This window comes from Anolis carolinensis, chromosome 3 (assembly GCF_035594765.1).
Source record: "Anolis carolinensis isolate JA03-04 chromosome 3, rAnoCar3.1.pri, whole genome shotgun sequence".
NCBI classification, from domain to species: Eukaryota; Metazoa; Chordata; class Lepidosauria; order Squamata; family Dactyloidae; genus Anolis; species Anolis carolinensis.
The window spans coordinates 48,842,613-48,861,424 of record NC_085843.1 but is presented as its reverse complement, the minus strand read 5'-3'; the positions used below and the strand labels follow the sequence as shown (position 1 = coordinate 48,861,424).

At 38.9% G+C, this 18,812-nt stretch overlaps 1 protein-coding gene across 1 annotated transcript in view; it reads left to right on the top strand.

Moving 5' to 3' along the window:
* Nucleotides 1-18,812, top strand: part of guca1c (guanylate cyclase activator 1C) — a 47,174-nt gene extending 28,362 nt beyond the window's left edge. The window contains exons 2-4 of the mRNA XM_003219082.4: nucleotides 10,965-11,114; nucleotides 13,979-14,066; nucleotides 15,327-18,812. Of these exons, the coding sequence (XP_003219130.1) occupies nucleotides 10,965-11,114; nucleotides 13,979-14,066; nucleotides 15,327-15,457 (369 nt within the window). The 3' untranslated portion in view covers nucleotides 15,458-18,812. The remainder of the gene's footprint in view (nucleotides 1-10,964; nucleotides 11,115-13,978; nucleotides 14,067-15,326) is intronic.

Below are 18,812 nucleotides of genomic sequence, written 5' to 3'. Positions count from 1 at the left end.
TTGGAATCCAGCACTTGGCCAGACCCAATGTTAACCTCCTCTTCCTATCATACTAAGGCTACTTAAGAAGTGTTTTAAAAGGCAAAGGGCATGGCTTAGTGGTCTTACGCTTTGAGTCTAAAACACTGTCTTGTCCAGGATGACAGGTTTACAGTCTTTAGGCAGTTGTGAGTTAATTTTGATATTTTGTGATGTGATATGCAGACCCTTTAACTCTCTTTCATATATTTTTAAAAATATGTAACTGAGATGCAACTATAACTCTACTTATGAAATCCTTCTTATCCACAAACACAAATAGTGTGGCCTTTTAGTCATCACCCGCCAGAAAAGAAACACATCTTTTTCCAGTCACAACCAAAAAGGACAGATTTGGATGAATTCATATATCTTAATTATAGAATTGAAGTCGCAAATATAAGTTCAAGTATCTAAATGAAACAAATGGCACTCTAGCGTTTATCCACAGAAATCCATGCTGGTAGGAGTAGTTGTTTCTGTGGCTGATACAGTCATCCCTCCACATTGTTTGGCTTAACCATCACAGATTTAAATATTTGTGGATTATTTTACTGCTGCCTCCAGTGGTGCCTTATGCCATTTTAATAGGGACTTTAATAATACTAGAATCCACCTTGAACTGTGTTCAGTTAACTGAGGATTAGGCCCAATATACACTGCCAGTTTTTGAACAGATTAATTGTTTTATGCGGCAGTGTAGACTCATAAAATCCAGTTCAAAGCAATTAGTCTGCATTCAGAAAATGGCAGTGTAGATGGGGCCTAACCCTCACTTAACTGAACACAAGTGAAGGTTATATGGTAGCATAGATCCAGCAGTAGTCAGTGGTCAAATCTTTGGTTGCTGGGAGGAAACTGAAATGGAAGGACAGCTGGGTCTGGCCATGCATGCATTCCCTTGCTCACTCAAATGGATATGTGAAAGAGTGGGTTGCATTCCTTCATGCGCTCCCTCACATCTCACATGCTCAGATGGGTCAGGGGAAGGTATGGAATTAGAGAATGGGACAAGGAATGGCATGTACGCTCATTCAATTGCACACTCATTTGCTTCAGAAGGGGGAAGGAGAAGGGAGGTGCATAGGTGTATGCATAGTGGACGGGGGGGGGGGAGATATGACAGGGGTGCAGAAGGAAGGAGTGCAGATGGTGAGCACATCTTTGGGGCACATGGAGCGAGTGCCACTTATGAGGAGGAGGAGGTGCTCCAACCCCTTCCCCCTTGCTTTCCTCCCCCTGCTCTCACCATCCCACTTCCCTGAGTTGCCTCTCTTGTCCTCCCTTCTCCCCATCTCACGCCTTCTCTCCGCCCTGGAAACCTCCATGCCACTAACCTTCCTGTTCCCTTTCTGCTGCCCACCTGAAGAAGTGAGTGACTGCAAATTATCACATGCATTGTCAGGCTCAGTCAACCTGTGGATATAGGTGCTTTTTGTGTGTGTTAAATATGGTTTGGAGAGTCTGGACAGCTCAGCACGTCAGTCTGAAACTTGGCAGTACAAGAGAGGTCCTTTCCAGGGTGTTTGTTCCACTTTTGAGAGAGATTGGAGTTCAACCTGAACAATATGTGAAATAATGCCATAAGGAAGAGGAAGCAGGCTTGTTTTCTGCTGCCCTGGAAACTAGGACTTGGAGAAATGGGTTCAAATTACGGGAAAGGAGAATCCACCTGAACATTAGGAAGAACTTCCTGACTGTAAGAGCTGTTCAGCAGTGGAACTCTCTACCTTGGAGTGTGGTGGAAGTTCCTTCCTTGGAAGCATTTAAACAGAGGCTTGATGGCCATCTTCAGGGGTATTTTGTCCTTTTCCTGCATGGCAAATAGCTGGACTGGATGCCCATGTGGTCTCTTCCGGTTCTATAATTTTATAGAAGTGGAGATCTAGCCGCAGGCAACAAAATGTTCTGGGCCAGGCTTTCACTCATGTAAACAAGGTTCAAAGAAGCACAGAGGATTGCCTTCACAATCTCAATGGGAGGGGTTGTCTCTTTTATTTACTTGCCAGAGAAAATCAGGGAGCAAAACCCTGTGGCTGTTTGCTTTAATAAATGATGCATGACATGGCTTTTGGAAAACATGAAAATAGTAAATCTCTTACAGCCAGGGCAGTGGTCGTGTCAAACACTGGTCAACAATGGAAACTTAACATTTCCAGTACCACCATTAAATGGAGATATGGCCCATAGCGGTTAAGGGCTAAATTAGTCTTGGTTAAATTAGCTCCCCTTGTGCACCTGCTCACCCCTGTTTTACACAATGATCTGCAAAGCATTTTATGCATGCAATCTCTTTAAAGACCCAAAGGCAGAGGGATGAGCTTTCCTGCCACTTGCTATCTTACTTCTTGCTGCGGGAATAGCATGTAATAATAAAAACACAGGAGTAAGGTACCTTCCTCAATAATACCACATCAAAGCATGTACTGTTACAACAGCAAGACTCCTATATCCTATAATTTACCTGCACTTGCAGGAGGAATTTGCTTGGTGTTAAGTCATATCCACACTTTTAGGTAACTGCGGTCCAGCTGGCTGCAGGGGTCTTACGGTAATTCGTTGTTACTCATTGCTGACCATATGATGTGTTACATTATCCATTTTATGTGTCACTTTGCCATTATGTGAGTATTACTTTCATTTCGGTATGAGAGTAAAGATTCTGACCATTTCTCTCCCCTTTCCTTTTTCTTTTTTTTTTGGGGGGGGGGGAGGGGGAGGGAGGTCTTTTTCTTTAAATAACATGTATGTTTTCTTAAAGTCCCTCCCTAGCCCCGAAAACTAACCTTTTCCCCGTCTTTCTTTCTCTTTTTCCCATTCAAGTTATTTTATTTCCTTTCCCCTAAACATTTAAACCAGCTGATGGCTAATGTTAGAGCTCTAGGAAGCTTCTCAGAATTAGAGATCTGATATTAAATCTAAACAAAACACATGTGCACTTTCTTCAATTGCTTCTTGATTGTGTAACTTCAGAGAACTGAGTCACATTCAAAGAACTGAGACACTGTTTATTCCACTGATATCATCCAAACAGAACATTTTGGGTTGTGTTGGAGTCTGTAATAGATTCCCATGGGAGGAGGCAGCAACATTCCGTGTTGCCCTTCTTTTTTGCTCTTGTGCACCTTCAGAGGGAGGTTTGCCTTGGCCTCTCTCTGTGAAGGATGGAACATCTACACTGTAGGAGTAATGCAGGTTGACCCCACTCTACCTGTCATGGCTCAATGCTGGGGAATCATGGCGGTTGTAGCCTGATGAGACACCAGTACTAAAGACTTCTAAAACTACAAGCCCCGTGATTACACAGCATTGGGCTATTCCAATTAAAGTAATATCAAGCTGCATTAAATCTACAGTGTAGATTCACTCTAAGAGTGTGTGATTTGCTCAAGACCACTCAGTGGGCTTTCGTGGCTGCTTCTTTGCAAGATAAATTCATTCAGTCACATATTACAACACTGTGCATAAAGGAGTATATCTGAGTTCTTTTTTGGATATAGAACATCACATTCCTATAAAATAAGCATTCATTTTAAAAAAAAACATTTTTATGACCCTCTATTTTGGTTGCCTGTGTAATTAATATAATGAATTACATAGAAGCACCAAGTACAGAAAGTCTCCAAGTTATAAACAAGATAGGTTCTGTAGGTTTGTCCTTCAATTAATTTGTATGTAAGTTGGAACAGGTACATTTTTAAAGTGTGACTCCAATCATATATATGCGCTCTTTGGATAGCACAGGGAAGGGTTAACACTCCTGGGGTGTTTGTTTTGCTGTCCCTACACTTTCTGTCTCTGTGATAATTGGATTTTGAAAAATGGGGCTTGTTGTGGGAACAAGAATTGGTGATAAAGCTTTAGTTGAAACTTCCTTTCTCCCATGATAACCCTTCCAGGAGTGAATTTCCCTTCCTGAATGAAGGTAGATATATCTCATCCCATTGTTAACTCTGAGTCATTTGTAAGTCAGGGACTGCCTATATATCACAGTTTTTCAAAGCATCCCCATAAGGTTCCTACTTCTAAAAAGAGAAACCAAAAAAGAGCCTAACAAAGCTATCTCTTGTGTCTAGCTGGGATGACAGGAACAGCTGTCCACATCAGGCATGGACAGACTTCGGCCCTCCAGATGTTTTGGACTTCAACTCCCACAATTCCTAACAGCCGGTAAGCTGGCTGGGATGTCTGTTGAAGTCCAGAACACTTGGAGGGCCGAAGTTGTCCATGCCTGGTCCACATGGTGTCCAGGGGAATAGCTTCTCAAATCAAACCCAAGAAAGTACTAGCTGCATGCTGGTATTTCAGGATCAGGCCATAGACAACAATCACTATATGAAAGTACTACCAGTGTGTGGGAAGTAGCTTAATTTGTAAAGGAGATCACTAGCATTCGGATTTTACCATCGAAGTCTGAACATTTTTTTCCTAAGAAGTGATTACTGGCATGATTTCTGTTTTGACCCCTTAAAGAAATCTAGGGATTATCAACACTGTTCTAAATATAAAGGGATAATGGCCTTGTTAGGCTTCTGATTAGCTTATTACGTGACCTCTTGCATAATGTGCTAATGCTTTCCATGTTCCATTCGGCATTTTGTGGACACCACACTCTCTGATGACTGTGTGGATTGAGGTTTGTGAGTAGAAATGAATACTTTCACCAATTTTGGCCTGCATAAGAATAAATACGTTCAAGTCTGTCTTCCCACTATACAAGAATGTGGGGCTTCTGCATACTTTTTTATTACCATTCATGCTTCAGGACATTTCAAAATTATTTTATTTATTCTTTATTAAAATATGTATACTCCACCCTTTATCTGAAGTTCTCAGGGCAGCTTTTTGATAAATTAATTTATGCAGTGGGGTGTGCTTTGCATAGAAAACATGGGCTGGCATCTTATTCGGCAGTTACAAGAATATAAGATCCACAACTACTGGGAATTCACATATATGGTCTTTTATTGTTGATGTTGTTGTTTGTTGTATTGTCAAAGGCTTTCATGGCCAGAATTTGGGCTGTCTGGTCAGGTTCCAGAAGCTTTCTCTCCTGACGTTTTGCCCACATCTGTGGCAAGCATCCTCAGAGGTTGTGAGGTATGTTGGAAACTAGGCAAGGGAGGTTTATATATCTGTGTAAGGTCCAGGGTGCTTATATTGTTTTTCATTAGCTACTTGGAAAAGTATGCAATACAAAATTCTAGAGAGAGAATTCGAGAGAGAAAAATTCTCTCCAAGCATTGATGGATTGCACCTCTCAGCATCATGGTCTATGCTGGCTACAATTGCCAGGAGTTGCAGTCCAACAACAGAGAGCTATAAAACTCCCACTCCTGGTTTAGAGGATTTAAAACCAAGTATCCTCCAGAACTCAAACAGGTGTTTTGTTTTTTAATAGTTGCCAGCTACGACACAGAAGCAAGAAGCAGGCTCTAGTAGCCCTTGAAGAAACAAATCCTGTAACGACTGAGTCAATATGGCAACTGTCTTCAAATATTTGAAAGGCTGTCAAACATATAATGAAGCAAATTTGTTCTCTACTGCTCCAGAAGGAGGGACCCATAATAAAGTGTTCACATTATAAGAAAGAAACATAGGGTGAAGACTAGAAAGAATATCATAATAAGTTTAGGAAAAAACAAAGATTCAGCCATTAATTCATAAAATTCACTCATCAGTTTCAGAAGAGACACGTTCAAGAAATGGTCTACCCCTCAGCTTTGCTTCATGCTAATTCTTCAATATATGTCCCTGAAGTAACATTGAACTTAACACACTTCTTTTTCAGACATGTATTAATCTTTAGGATCCCACCGACCCCGTGCTCCAAAATGCATGTGACACTTTTCAATCCATTAGTTTTGCTTTCAAGTCAACAATATTTTCAGATTTTGTGTGGTAGTTTAAGTAAATTAATAAAGCAAAGAAATCCGACTATAACCCCCACTCCCCCCAAAAAACAATGCTTTTAGATGTATATATTTAAAAGTAAGGTTGGTGTGCATGGAATGGCATGTCATGTCTTCATATTTTTTAACAAAACTGCACCTATCACTTTTTTATAATGCAAAATATACCTAATATTGCTGCCTTTAACTCTTGGTCACCAGGTCCCTGCAGGAAAAATCACAAGTCGCCTTTCTCTCTTCCTTCCCCCAGATGGCTTATTTGGTGGTACTATTTGAGTTGAAGCCAAGTAGCCCCTTGTCTTCAATCAGCTCAGAGAAGTCAACAATTGTATATATTCCACAACACAAAGTTTAGGGTTCTCTGTAATTACTTCAGATATTGGACAATGAATTGTGGGAAATGTATCAATGTTGCTGCCTGATGATACCTATGGTTACCTTTCACAGAGTGCTGTTACTTCTGTGTAAGCTCAGTCGACAGTGGGTTGGATGAACAGTAGTTGCAATGTTGTGCATCCACACCTCTGGGGCCACAGAGACATTGGTGGCAGCAACCATTGGTGGCAGCAACCCCATGGCCCTCCAGGTGTTTGAGACACCAACTCCCAGAAGCCCTAGCCAGCTGATTCAATGGTCAGGAATTCTTGGAGCTGAAGTCCAAAACATCTGCAGGCCCACAGGTTGTGCAGGTCTGGCCTAGACTTAGACAGTGGTGGCTAATGACTTTTATATTCATCAATGCGGTGAATTTGCTCTGAGTTTTATTCTAGTCTTGGAGAACAACCCCAAGTTATACCAATGGCATAACTCAGTAGAAATTTGTGTCTTGTTTTTTGTTTTGTTTTTAAATCAAGAACTTATAGGCTGACTATGTCTGGAGTTTCTTTTCTGGTGTATTAAAATAGAGGCAGGGATGTTAGCCCTAGTTAAATCAAAGAAAGTAGATTGTGGAGTAAAATTATTTCCACTTTTAATTATAAAATTACAGTTATTGTTGATAACTGCCTTCAAGTTGAATTTGACTTGAAGTGACTCTATGTATGGGAGACCTACAAACCCTACAAAGTTGTACAGCTTAAGTAACACATTTCCCACATCATCTAGATATACATATATTGCTTTCAGTGAAGAATGCTGGAACTGGCCAAGTGTTTTTGTTCTTGGATATTACGTGGATAGTGTCAAGGTGTAATCTGATCACTAAATGGAAAAAGAGATAGTGATATAAACTAAATATTCTATAACAGGATATTTTAGGAAGGAGTAAACAAATGGGCATTTTATTCTTATAGCATATGCAGTGGATGAAAGCATATTGTAGTCATCATTGCCTGTGAAATAGTCTTTTTAGATGATTAATAACCTTCTGCATTACCTTTACTCAATGTGATATTTAACTGAATGTGACACCACTCAACAGATTAGATTTTATAGGCATAAATTCAATTAGCAGACCATACTACTGCAGAGCCACTATATCAGTTGTTGGATGTTAAATCAATGCTTTTTTAACTCGATTGATTTAGTTAGGATTGGGAACAGGATTTAGATTGGATTGTGAATTGTAAACCCTTCCAGATCTTGCTGAATGCCAACTTCCAACAATCCTGAGGTCCCTTCCTTCCACACAGCCATATAACCCAGAATATCAAGACAGAAAATCCTGCAATATCTGCTTTGAACTGGTTTATCTGAGTCCACACTGACATATATTCCAGTTCAAAGCAGAAAATGTGGGATTTTATTTTGTTGTGTGGAAGGGGCTCCATACACAGTTAGTGCTGAGGAAAGTGAGGAATTGCAATTCCACAATTAGAGGAAAATTATTACCACCCTATTCAAGCCAGTATCCACCTAATTATAATGGGGCATGAATTCCTCAACTAGACTGCAAGTTTATTTATCTGCTAATGGCTCATAACCTATTACTGTGAGATGTAAACAAATATAAGATTGTACAGAAAAATCAGCCATCCACATTTGTAGCTTTAACTTTTGCTGATTTTTATTATTTATGGATTTTATTAAAATAATCTCTCCAGTAATTTCTGTGCGAATTTCTGTGTGACTGTACGATCGTTTTGCAGCAGAAGCTGATCACTGAACCATGTTGAAATGACATGAGAGGTGTTTTCTAAAGTTTAAAAAAGTGCTAGGTTTTATTGTTGTTGTTATTATTATTAGTGGGGTTTCTACTTTTTCACAGGACCTAACTCCTCTAAAAGTGGAGGGCCTTTTGTATTTGCAAAAAACAAAAACAAAAAAAAATCTCAAAGTATGAAGAAAACCAATCTTAAGACTCCCTGCTGTGAACAGCCTATTAAAAGAAAGGGATGAAAGGCTTAATTTTTGTTCTCCTTTTCACGCTGTTTGCTTTTATGTATGTACCAAATCCTCATCTTCATGGTATTAATCAATTTTTACAGATTATTTCATTGAAAATCCTGAATACATAACTGTGAGTTTCTATAACAGGAGTTTGCTTTCGTGTCTCTCTCTGCATTTAAACTGATTAGAATGATAAAAGAAGGAAAGTGCGGATGTTGGCAAAACATATAAAATGTACCCATAACTTGATTAGAGCCCACTCTTTTGTAATTGTTGGGGTTAGATATTTTACTAAGAAACTTGATATAATCAAAGACTAGAATACCCCGGTGGCGAAGTGTGTTAAAGCACTGAGCTGCTGAATTTGCAGACCGAAAGGTCCCAGGTTCAAACCCCCAGAGCGGAGTGAGCGCCGGCTATTAGCTCCAGCTTCTGTCAACCTAGCAGTTCGAAAACATGCCAATCAATAGGTACCGCTCCGGCGGGAAGGTAACGGCGCTCCATGCAGTCATGCCGGCTACATGACCTTGGAGGTGTCTACGGACAATGCCAGCTCTTCGGCTTAGAAATGGAGATGAGCACCAACCCCCAGAGTCAGACATGACTGGACTTAACTTCAGGGGAAACCTTTACCTTTACCTTAGAATACAAAAATATTGAGAATAGTGGAAAATATTTACTCCTAATTTTCCTACAGCTATAGGAACTGACATTATACATACAAAAATTTTGAACCATCTGTCAAAGAAGCTTTCATGTGACTGAATTGTGTAGGCCTATGTCTGTGTCTATGTGCATAGTTAAAATATTTACATTTTTGTTTTTATTTACTTTCAAAAGTCTTCAGTGATTGCTTAGCAAGTGACATATCCTTTTTCCTCATATCCATTAGACTGACATCTAAGGCATCATTTACCTTTATCCAACAAAACATGTCTTCTATAGGCATTTTCTAGGTCCTCCAGCACATCACTATGGTATTCTTGGGCCAGATATACTTCATTTCAATAGAGTTTTCCATTATCTACAATTTTGCATATCTGCACAAAATCCAGAAATATATCCCCTAAGGCAGTGGTTCTCAACCTTCCTAATGCTGCGACCCCTTAATACAGTCCCTCATGCTTGGGTGATCCCCAACCATAAAATTATTTTCATTGCTACTTAATAACTGTAATTTTGCTACTGTTATGAATCATAATGTAAATATCTGATATGGAAGATATATTTTCATTCACTGGACCAAATTTGGCACAAATATCCGATATGCCCAAATTTGAATACTGGTGGAGTTGGGGGATTGATTTTGTCATTTGGGAGTTGTAGTTGCTGGGATTTATAGTTCCCTACAAAATATATGTTTTCTGATGGTTTTTGGCGACCCTTCTGACACCTCCTTCATGACCCCCCGGGGGGTTGTACTGTACTTCAAGGCCAAATGTGTTTTCTGACTCCATTCGTCACTACTACTTCTTTCCTTTTTGACAAAGAGTAACATATGGATGGAGCTTATCATGGCCTGAATTAGTCTGAATTAAAGTAGTCACTAAATCAGGTTTACCTTCTAAATCAGGTTTACCTACTTGATTCATAATCAATGTATAACTGCTCTAATGATAAAAGTCCCACAATAGCTTACAGTGAAATCCACCCAATACATTAAAAGCAATTCAAAATGTTAAAGCAGTATAAGATATTTTAAGTAGATTTAAAACACATTAAACAAGATGACATTATACAATAAAAAAGGTAAAAGTCCAGTCATGTCTGACTCTGGGGGTTGGTGCTCATCTCCATTTCTAAGCCGAAGAGCCAGCGTTGTCCATAGACACCTCCAAGGGCATGTGGCCAGCATGACTGCATGGAGCGCCGTTACCTTCCCGCTGGAGCAGTACCTATTGATCTACTCACATTGGCATGTTTTCGAACTGCTAGGTTGGCAGAAGCTGGAGCTAACAGCGGGCGCTCATTCTGCTCCCGGGACTTGAACCTGCGGCCTTTCAGTCTGCAAGTTCAGCAGCTCAGTGCTTTAACACACTTCGCCACCGGGGTTCTGACATTATACAATATTCAGGCCAAAATAGTAAATACAGGAAAAAAGATAAAATAGTTAAACTTATGCCTTTTATTTTTAAAAAAACACATTTCACTTTGATGCTAGAATGAATATCAAATGCACATCCAGGGGAAGATCATGCGACAACCCCTGTGACCTTGCACAATATTAAGGTGCCAAACCATTTAGGATGTTTAATGTAATTATAAGCACTTTGCATTTGCACACCTACATGTTAACTCACTCGTCACTCAGCCATCATCCGTTCATTGGGTCTACTCTAGCTGAGACTATCATATATACACACACATATTCTCTGTGACAGCAGCACATGGTTATTATTTCAGTATTGTTTCTCATGAAATAGGGTCAAGGACCACAAGCTTTCCTACCCCAGCCATAAGGGATTTCTAATGTTTGATGTTTTCTAGGTTGTTTCCAAAGATATTTACCTAGTGTTAAGAAACTTGAGCAATGTATGTTACTCCTGTTAGGTTGTCCTTAGAAAGGCCAACAAAATATAGAGTTTTCAATAATGTTTTCTAAATAATCTCTCCCCACTCCCAATGCAATGGTCCACTTATTAATGTCACTGCCAGCATAAATGAAAGACTGTACAGGTTGCAACATATATTTCTTTTCTTCTTCAGGATGGATTTATTGACTTCTTGGAATTTATAGCTGCAATAAATCTGGTCATACGAGGGAAAATTGACCAGAAGTTGAAATGGTATTTTAAGCTCTATGATGCTGATGGAAACGGAACTATTGACAAGAAAGAACTCATAAGCATATTCACGGTAAGGAAATAGTAAACATTTGCATACAATTTCCAATAACGCTTTCTGTCACAATTATATGTATCATGAAATTAAATTATTTAAATATATACATGCTTTGATTAGTTCAATGATTATTTGTTTAGACCAGAAGGAGGCAAATATGAAAGATCTGGGCCAATGCCATCCAATTTTCCATCCTATTGGCTGCAGCCATCCCCTTTTACCATACAAAAACTGATCGATGGTTACCTCCATTAAAAAAAACAAAACTATTTTAAATCCAAAAAAATATACTACGAAATCAAAGCATTAAATAGAAGGCTTTTGAAGAAACCATTTTCTGTTTCAGGACTTCTTATTTTTCATCAGTGGAGATGGGAAAAGTCAGAGGACCCTGCAGGTCACACAATAAGTCTATGGGACACAATTCCCACTGCTGGTTTTGATACACTCTTTTAGAACATAAGCCTGAATGGATATATCCTCCAACAGAGTGGGGAGGAAATAAAGCAGTTACCCATGACTGTTATTCTTTGGTATACTTGGAAAGAAAACAGAGTCCCAACCTACTGGCAGAACCCACGATAGCTGATACTGTGGCTGCGAAAGGCAAAATCCCCCGTCCTTGCTGTTCTGGAGTAGCAGTAAAAAGACTGGGAGGAATAGCCACTCATGAAGCAGGATGGGTCAACATCATTGGATGACATGGATGAAAGGTCCTACATTTTTTGCTTTAAATAACAGAAATAGGGGCAGCCATCTATTCCTTATACGGTTTAATAGCAATGCCACAATGTCATCCCCACAATGTCATCCTGATAGAATTCACCCAGGATATGCTGTAAAACAAAGCTTTCCAAATGTTTCATGTTGGTGACACACTTTTTAGACATAATTTCATGACACAGTAATTCAGCAAACTGGAAGTTAAACCAACCCCTTATAAGAGATATAGACATGTGCATAAATTGTAAAAACAAAATGTATGGGGATATAGCATATCTAATGAAAAACATTCATTTATATTTTAAATATATATGATTTATTGCTTATTTCACATAGACTCAGAGGTTTCTCATTACATTTGCACTACACACCAACACACTGCAGCCAACATACTAACCCAGTGGTTTTCAGCCTTTGGGTCCCCAGATGTTTTGGCCTTCAACTCCCAGAAATCCTAGCAGCTGGTAAATTGGCTGGGATTTCTGGGAGTTGTAGGCCAAAACTCCTGGGGACCCAAAGGTTGAGAACCACTGCACTAACTTGTCATGACACAAATTTTGGAAAGCTCTGCTGTAAAGATTTGCATGCTAGACTAAGGCTGAGAAGACCAGCTCTGGAAGCCTGCAAAGTGACCCCGAGCAACTCACAGTTTCTCAGCTCTAGAGAAGGCAATGTCAAACCTCCTCTGATGAAATCTTGCCAAGAAAAACCAAAGTTGACTGGAAGAAACATAACATCTACAAAACTTCACAAGGGGGATGGGGAATCTTCTGCAGCTCTTTGCCCACTTCTAGCTGACTTCTGATTGCTGATGTTGTGTGTCTTCAAGTCATTTCTGCATTTGGTTCTTGAATGTTATGAAATGTAATTACATTATCTATCTCTTTCTCTAGAGAGCCAGAGTGGTGCAGATGTCTGTGTTTTGGACATCTGAGTTTGAATCCCCACTTAACCTCCAAAGCCCTTGGGTGGCTTTGGACAAGTCACTGTCTCTCACTGACAAACCTTCTCTTAACAAATTATGCTTTAAAAACCTCTAATAATGACTTCAAAGACATAAATGGTTTAAAAGAAGACAACAACAAAACGTTTTATTACAGTATGTTATATAGTTCTTTTATTTTGTATTTTATCACCTTTCAATTTCAACCACTCTGAGTGGCATGTAAATACTGGAAAAGTAGTATATGTTTTGTATAATTTAGACAAATATTACGTGCCATGCTTCGCTGTAACATTTACTGTATGTTTTGTAAGAGCCTATACAATCTAGAAAAGACACATCGTATAAATCGCCTGGAATGGTTCTTACTGATTCAGTGTAGCCTTCTTTCTAATGTGCTAATTTAATATTTGAATGATTTGTTTGGTTATGTTTTGCATGATGCATGTCATCATCTATATTGCATCTGTAAAATCTATATTAGTGAGAATGAAGATTTAAATTGCTGCCTTCTACTTCTTTCCCACGCGGGCAGAGCAAAATGCTCAAAGGTACTATTAGGATGCTAGTGCTTAACTTATTGTGTTGCTCACTTCATTAGGAGGATTAAATCACACATAATTTTGTGATGAGAAAAGTCACTTAAGCCTTCCTTCCATGTATGTACAGCTGTACAAGATAATCCTGAATTTTAAATAGTATAGAACATAGCATAAATCCCCAAAGACCAAATTCTCCAGGGTATGGTAAAAATGCAGCTATGTTTCAGAATAAATCACAAGGGCTGATAGGGCCTTTAATAATATGCAAATGAGATCACAATCCTTTAGTTTGCATTAATTTAATTTCCAGATCTCACTGCTGGTGATTCTATTGGAAATCATACCTGCTACTTCACTCATATGCTGGATAGCAGAACCACTATCATTTCTGCAGACGGCCCACCTATTATGCAAGTTCTTGTTACTCAACTTCAGTTATACATGAAAACACCATCTTTGTGGATAACAGCACACAGGGAGGGGGATTCTTTCAGTAACTCAATTTTGACTCTGCAGTATTTGAGCTTTCAGAGGTATGCCAGTTGTGGGAGGGGGACCCAACCAGCTAAACCTTTGCCCAGAAAAAATGTTGCAGATTTTATGTGGAACAGAATCCCCTACAATATGGGGCTTACTGGATTTGTAATATGTTTGCTTTGTTATGCCTTCAGGCTATTCAAGCAATTAATGGCAACCAAGAGCTGTCTCCCGAAGATTTTGCAAATGTAGTATTCCAGAAGATAGATATAAACAATGATGGTAAGATTATGTTTTCTTATGCGTGGATGAAACTTTCCCTCTTGTGTCCAAAGTCTTTACACGTGTAGCACAGGCTTGGGAAACATGTCGAATTACAACAACAACAACAATTTATTTATATTCTGCCCTATCTCCCCAAGGAGAATTTATCTCTATATCATTAGCCCTACCTGTATAGAAAGGGAATTTAGATCTGGTAGCAGGTATTGACTCCCTTTCACCTGAAGGAGCTCTATGAATTTATACAGAACTCTTTCATGAACCAGTTGAATGCATAGGACCAAGATCTTACATTGTCTCAATGTGGCATAAATAGCCACTGGCAGAGTTACACTACACTGATGTTATGCAATCCCTGTCCAAAATACTGCTATAGCACATCATATGAACAATGTAATCTGCCACTTTGATGCACTATTCTAACGCATTATTGCACATCTGCTAAAGTTCCAACACCTTCTAAGTAGATCTTATTCTGTATTATCCAAAAGTCATACCTGGGCCCATATCTGGGTCACAATTTATGCCTGTATATGTCACAAATAGGCGCCTGGCCATGCACAGGATACAGGATATGACCAACATGGTTTCATAATATATTACACATTATGAAGAGAGTGATTTAATCTTATAGGTCATGCAGAACTAGAAGGGTAGAGTTCCATGAAACATTACTTTTTTAAGGCACTTTTTTAAGGCAATTTGGTAATTCTCACAATAATACATTTTTTTTCAGATCATCCGTTTGACAAACCACTGTACTAGACAGATATGTACCATTTGATAATCAAAGGCCCCATCTGCACTGTCATTTAATGTATTTTCAGAATACATATTAACAGCATTGAACTGGATTTTATGGCAGTGTAGATTCATATAATCCAGCTCAATGCAATTCAGTGTGCATTATATGAGTCTACAGTGACCATTATAATGCAGTTCAACCTGCATTATATAGCAGTGTAGGTGGGGCCTAAATGTTCCTTCCATTTCCTACATTGATTTTCCCAAGCCCAATGGATGTTTTATATAAAGTCATAGTAATTCTCCCCAATTTTGAAGTTTGTTTTGGAACATTTCAGTCTTTAACCATGAATCTCAGCTGTTAACCTTTAGGTGGTTTGGACTTCAACTCCCTAATATGGTCCATGGTCAGGAACTCTGGGAGCTGAAGTCCAAAACATCTGAAGAACCAGAGGCTGGGATCTACTGGTTTTAATCACTTGTGCTGATTCCTAAATGTTTGTGCTTTTATTCTAGGGGAACTGACTTTAGACGAGTTCATTAATGGAGTGGAAAGTGACGAATACCTCCTAGAAATGATTTCAAAGAGCTTTGACCTTTCCAATGTACTGAAAGTTATACAAAGTGGGAGAAGACATAGCATCTGAGACTTTCATACTGCGAAGAGGACTTGTAATGAAAGAACAATGCAAGGGACCTATTCAGTATCAACACAAAATGTTACTTTTTCTATCTACTGTTCGAAACATAAGAAGTTCCGGGTGGAGTTGTCACATCAGACTTATCTGTCATCTGTTTTCCCCATTCCTCCCTGAGTGGATATGACAGTGAATGCAAGAACACTGCATCTTGTCTACTTACATTGCAAAAACGATTTAGTTTGATATCGATAAAGCACTATCTATTAGCACCCCTAATGAGGGGAAACCCTTGATTTTCAAAAAAAAAAAAAAGTACACCTCCCTGGAAGATAAAGACCTGACGAATTCTTCTAAGTACTGTTTGTTTAACTTGCAATTTACAATGTGGCGATAAACCAGTAGATAGGATTGGCTTCCTTCTAGATCAAGTAAGGATGAGAGATGGTTTGCATTAACTTAACATTTGCACTAATCGGTGCTTAAAATAGGAATGGATTATCTGGGAAACACCTCAATCCGCTTATGGGTCCAAAGATAAATATCCACTCGGGAAAGCTGTTTATCACTTTGGTATTCTTATTAATACATCTGTACTTTAATGTGACTTAAGGCTTTGATGTTTCATCTCATGTACTTTTCCCCTTTTTATTTAATACTGTTATTGTGCATCATGTATTCCTTTTTTTAAAAAAAGATTTAACCTTTTTAGAGAAGGCTTACATTTGTCATGGTGTGACACTATAGGTGGGGAAAATAATTAAAACTCCAGAGGAAGTGAAAACACAGGAACTTTAGTGATCACTGATTAATTCCATGATCTTTGTGCTTATTTGATTTAAAAGCAGCCTAGGCTCCATTTTTCTATGAATTATCACAATAAAAACATTATTCCGAATATAAATTCCTATTTAATTGATCATGCAGTGAGGAATGAGTACCTTAAAATTTGCTTAGATTACAATATTCCATGATCCAGAATTTGACAGTCCTGGAAGAAATATTTTCTTCAAACATTTTTGTCTTGTTGGATCGCATCTGTCTTACAGTGGCATCCCATTAGTCTTGAAGTGGTAAAAAATTGATAGAAATTTCAAGTTTTTCAAATGGGTTAGGAGCCAAGGAATAGAGCTAAATGTACAATGCGGAAGATATTCCCCTAATAATAATAATAACAATAACAACAACAACAACAACAACAACAACAACAACAACTTTATTTTTATATCCCACCATCATCTCCCGGAAGGGATTCAGGGCAGCTTATATGGGGACCAAGTCCAGCATAAACAAAGATTACAAGTTAAAACATAGTTAAAAATATAACACATAAACAATTTAATTAAAACAATTAAAACCAGCAGAGTAAAAACATCATAAAAATACATCAACCAACATCAGAAACCAGTAACCAGGAAATGGTGGGCATGGTCAGATTTGAGAGGGCAAAGCAAGGACTTGTGCAAAACAAAGACTATAGGCCAGGGCTGCGGGTAAAGTGCTGAAAAAACCTAATCAATAAATTAGGGCTGGGCAGACCTGATCAGGGAATAAAACCGCCATTCAAAGGCACACTGGAACATTCAGGTTTTCAAGTCTTTGCAGAAGGTAGACAGAGTGGGGACTAATCTAATCTCCCTGGGGAGTTCCAAAGCAATCTAACCAACCATGCTTGTGACAGTGGTGGGAGCAAGAGAAGGTCTCCCCAGCAGATCATAGAGCCCACGTCGGTTCATAGGGGTAGATACAGTCACAAAGATAGGCAGGGCCCGAACTTTTTAGGGATTTGTAGGTAATAACCTGCACTTCGAATTGGGACCGGAAACCTATCGGCAACCAGTGGAGCTGCTTTAGTCCGCTGCCTATAACTAGCTCCAGTTAGCAACCTGGCTGCCAACCTTTACACCAGTTGCAGTTTCTAGGTTGTCTTCAAAGGCAGCCCCAAGTAGAGTGCGTTACAGTAATCCAATCTAGATGTAACCAAGACATGGACCACAGTGGCCAAGTCAGGCTTAAATATCTGTAGGAAATCGGTTTTGCTTTCACAGATTCGATAATATTATTTGAGGAAACAATCAGACTGGACTCTGAGTAAGAGTCATACAGTACTGAAGAATAGTTCTGTCACCCCAGTCTCTTAAAAGGTGCAGCTTTAGATACACGGCCAGCAAAGCAACTGAAAGTTTCTTGATCTGAGAAAGAAAACTTTAATTTGAAAAAACTAAAATGAGGTAAAAAAAAAATACAGAGAATTGGAGCTCCCAGTGATGCCTCCAAAATGGAGGGACCCTGAGGCGTGACAGTACATTTGCTTTTATAGTTTCACAGTGCTGTGCCACCCTTTTGGGGCGTCACTCAATCATTCCCAGAATCAATTGGTTAAAAGACAATCAGGCAATTTTCACATCATGGTCCATGTCCCCTGACCTGTACCCTCCCTTCGTCTAGTTCTTTTCCATAGGAACACTTCATCCCAAACCCATTATGTGCAAGGCTAGTGCTGACACCAGGCAGGGGAGGGACTGGCACGCCTCCAGCTTATCAAGGGCAGACTACGGGGTGCTCACAGTACAATGAGAACAGAGAAATAAAGTAGAAAAGTGGCCTTGTTATTATGTTTGGGCAAAACTAAGAACTCCCATATTGGATAAATTTTGCAGAAAGATGGACAGCAGTATCCCCAATTTTCACCATATTTCAAATCTGTCTTTAAAAGTGCTGAAATTCTATTGCAACGAGCTGAAGTTTACGCAAAATAGTTTATGCAAAATAGTTTATTACAACTGAGGAATAAAAGGGAAATGTCCACAATTAATTATTAACCTCTGTTTCTGTAGATCCATTTGATCTCTAATTTCATACAGAATATATCATACCCTTTGTAATTACCAGCAGTCAGATCTTTGCCCCCCAAATTGAATAATGGATAGGAATGCTTACATTTTTTTCTCACTTAATCAACATAGCTCTATTATTTGTGTCAATGTTTTCCCAACAGGAGAATATATCTGTTGTGGAGAAAGGAGGTCAACAAAGGGATTAAATAAATGAATGGAGTTTTCTATAGCCACAATGCCTATTCCATTCAAATGAATGGTGATTTTATAGCGTCAAAAATTAGTTTTTTTAAGAGAATGTGCAGCAGTTATGTTAATGACCTAGGTGATTTGAATAAAATGAAATTACATTATTTTTTGACTTTCATGTATTTGACGGAGTGATAGGAGATGAAAACTACAGTGAGGAAGGAAAATGCAATATGGCCAACTCATAAAACGTCTTTATTTTTCATATATGCAACTTTCATAGGCAGTTTACAAATTGTCAAAAGTAGTCACACCAATAAAGACATTCATTATTACTA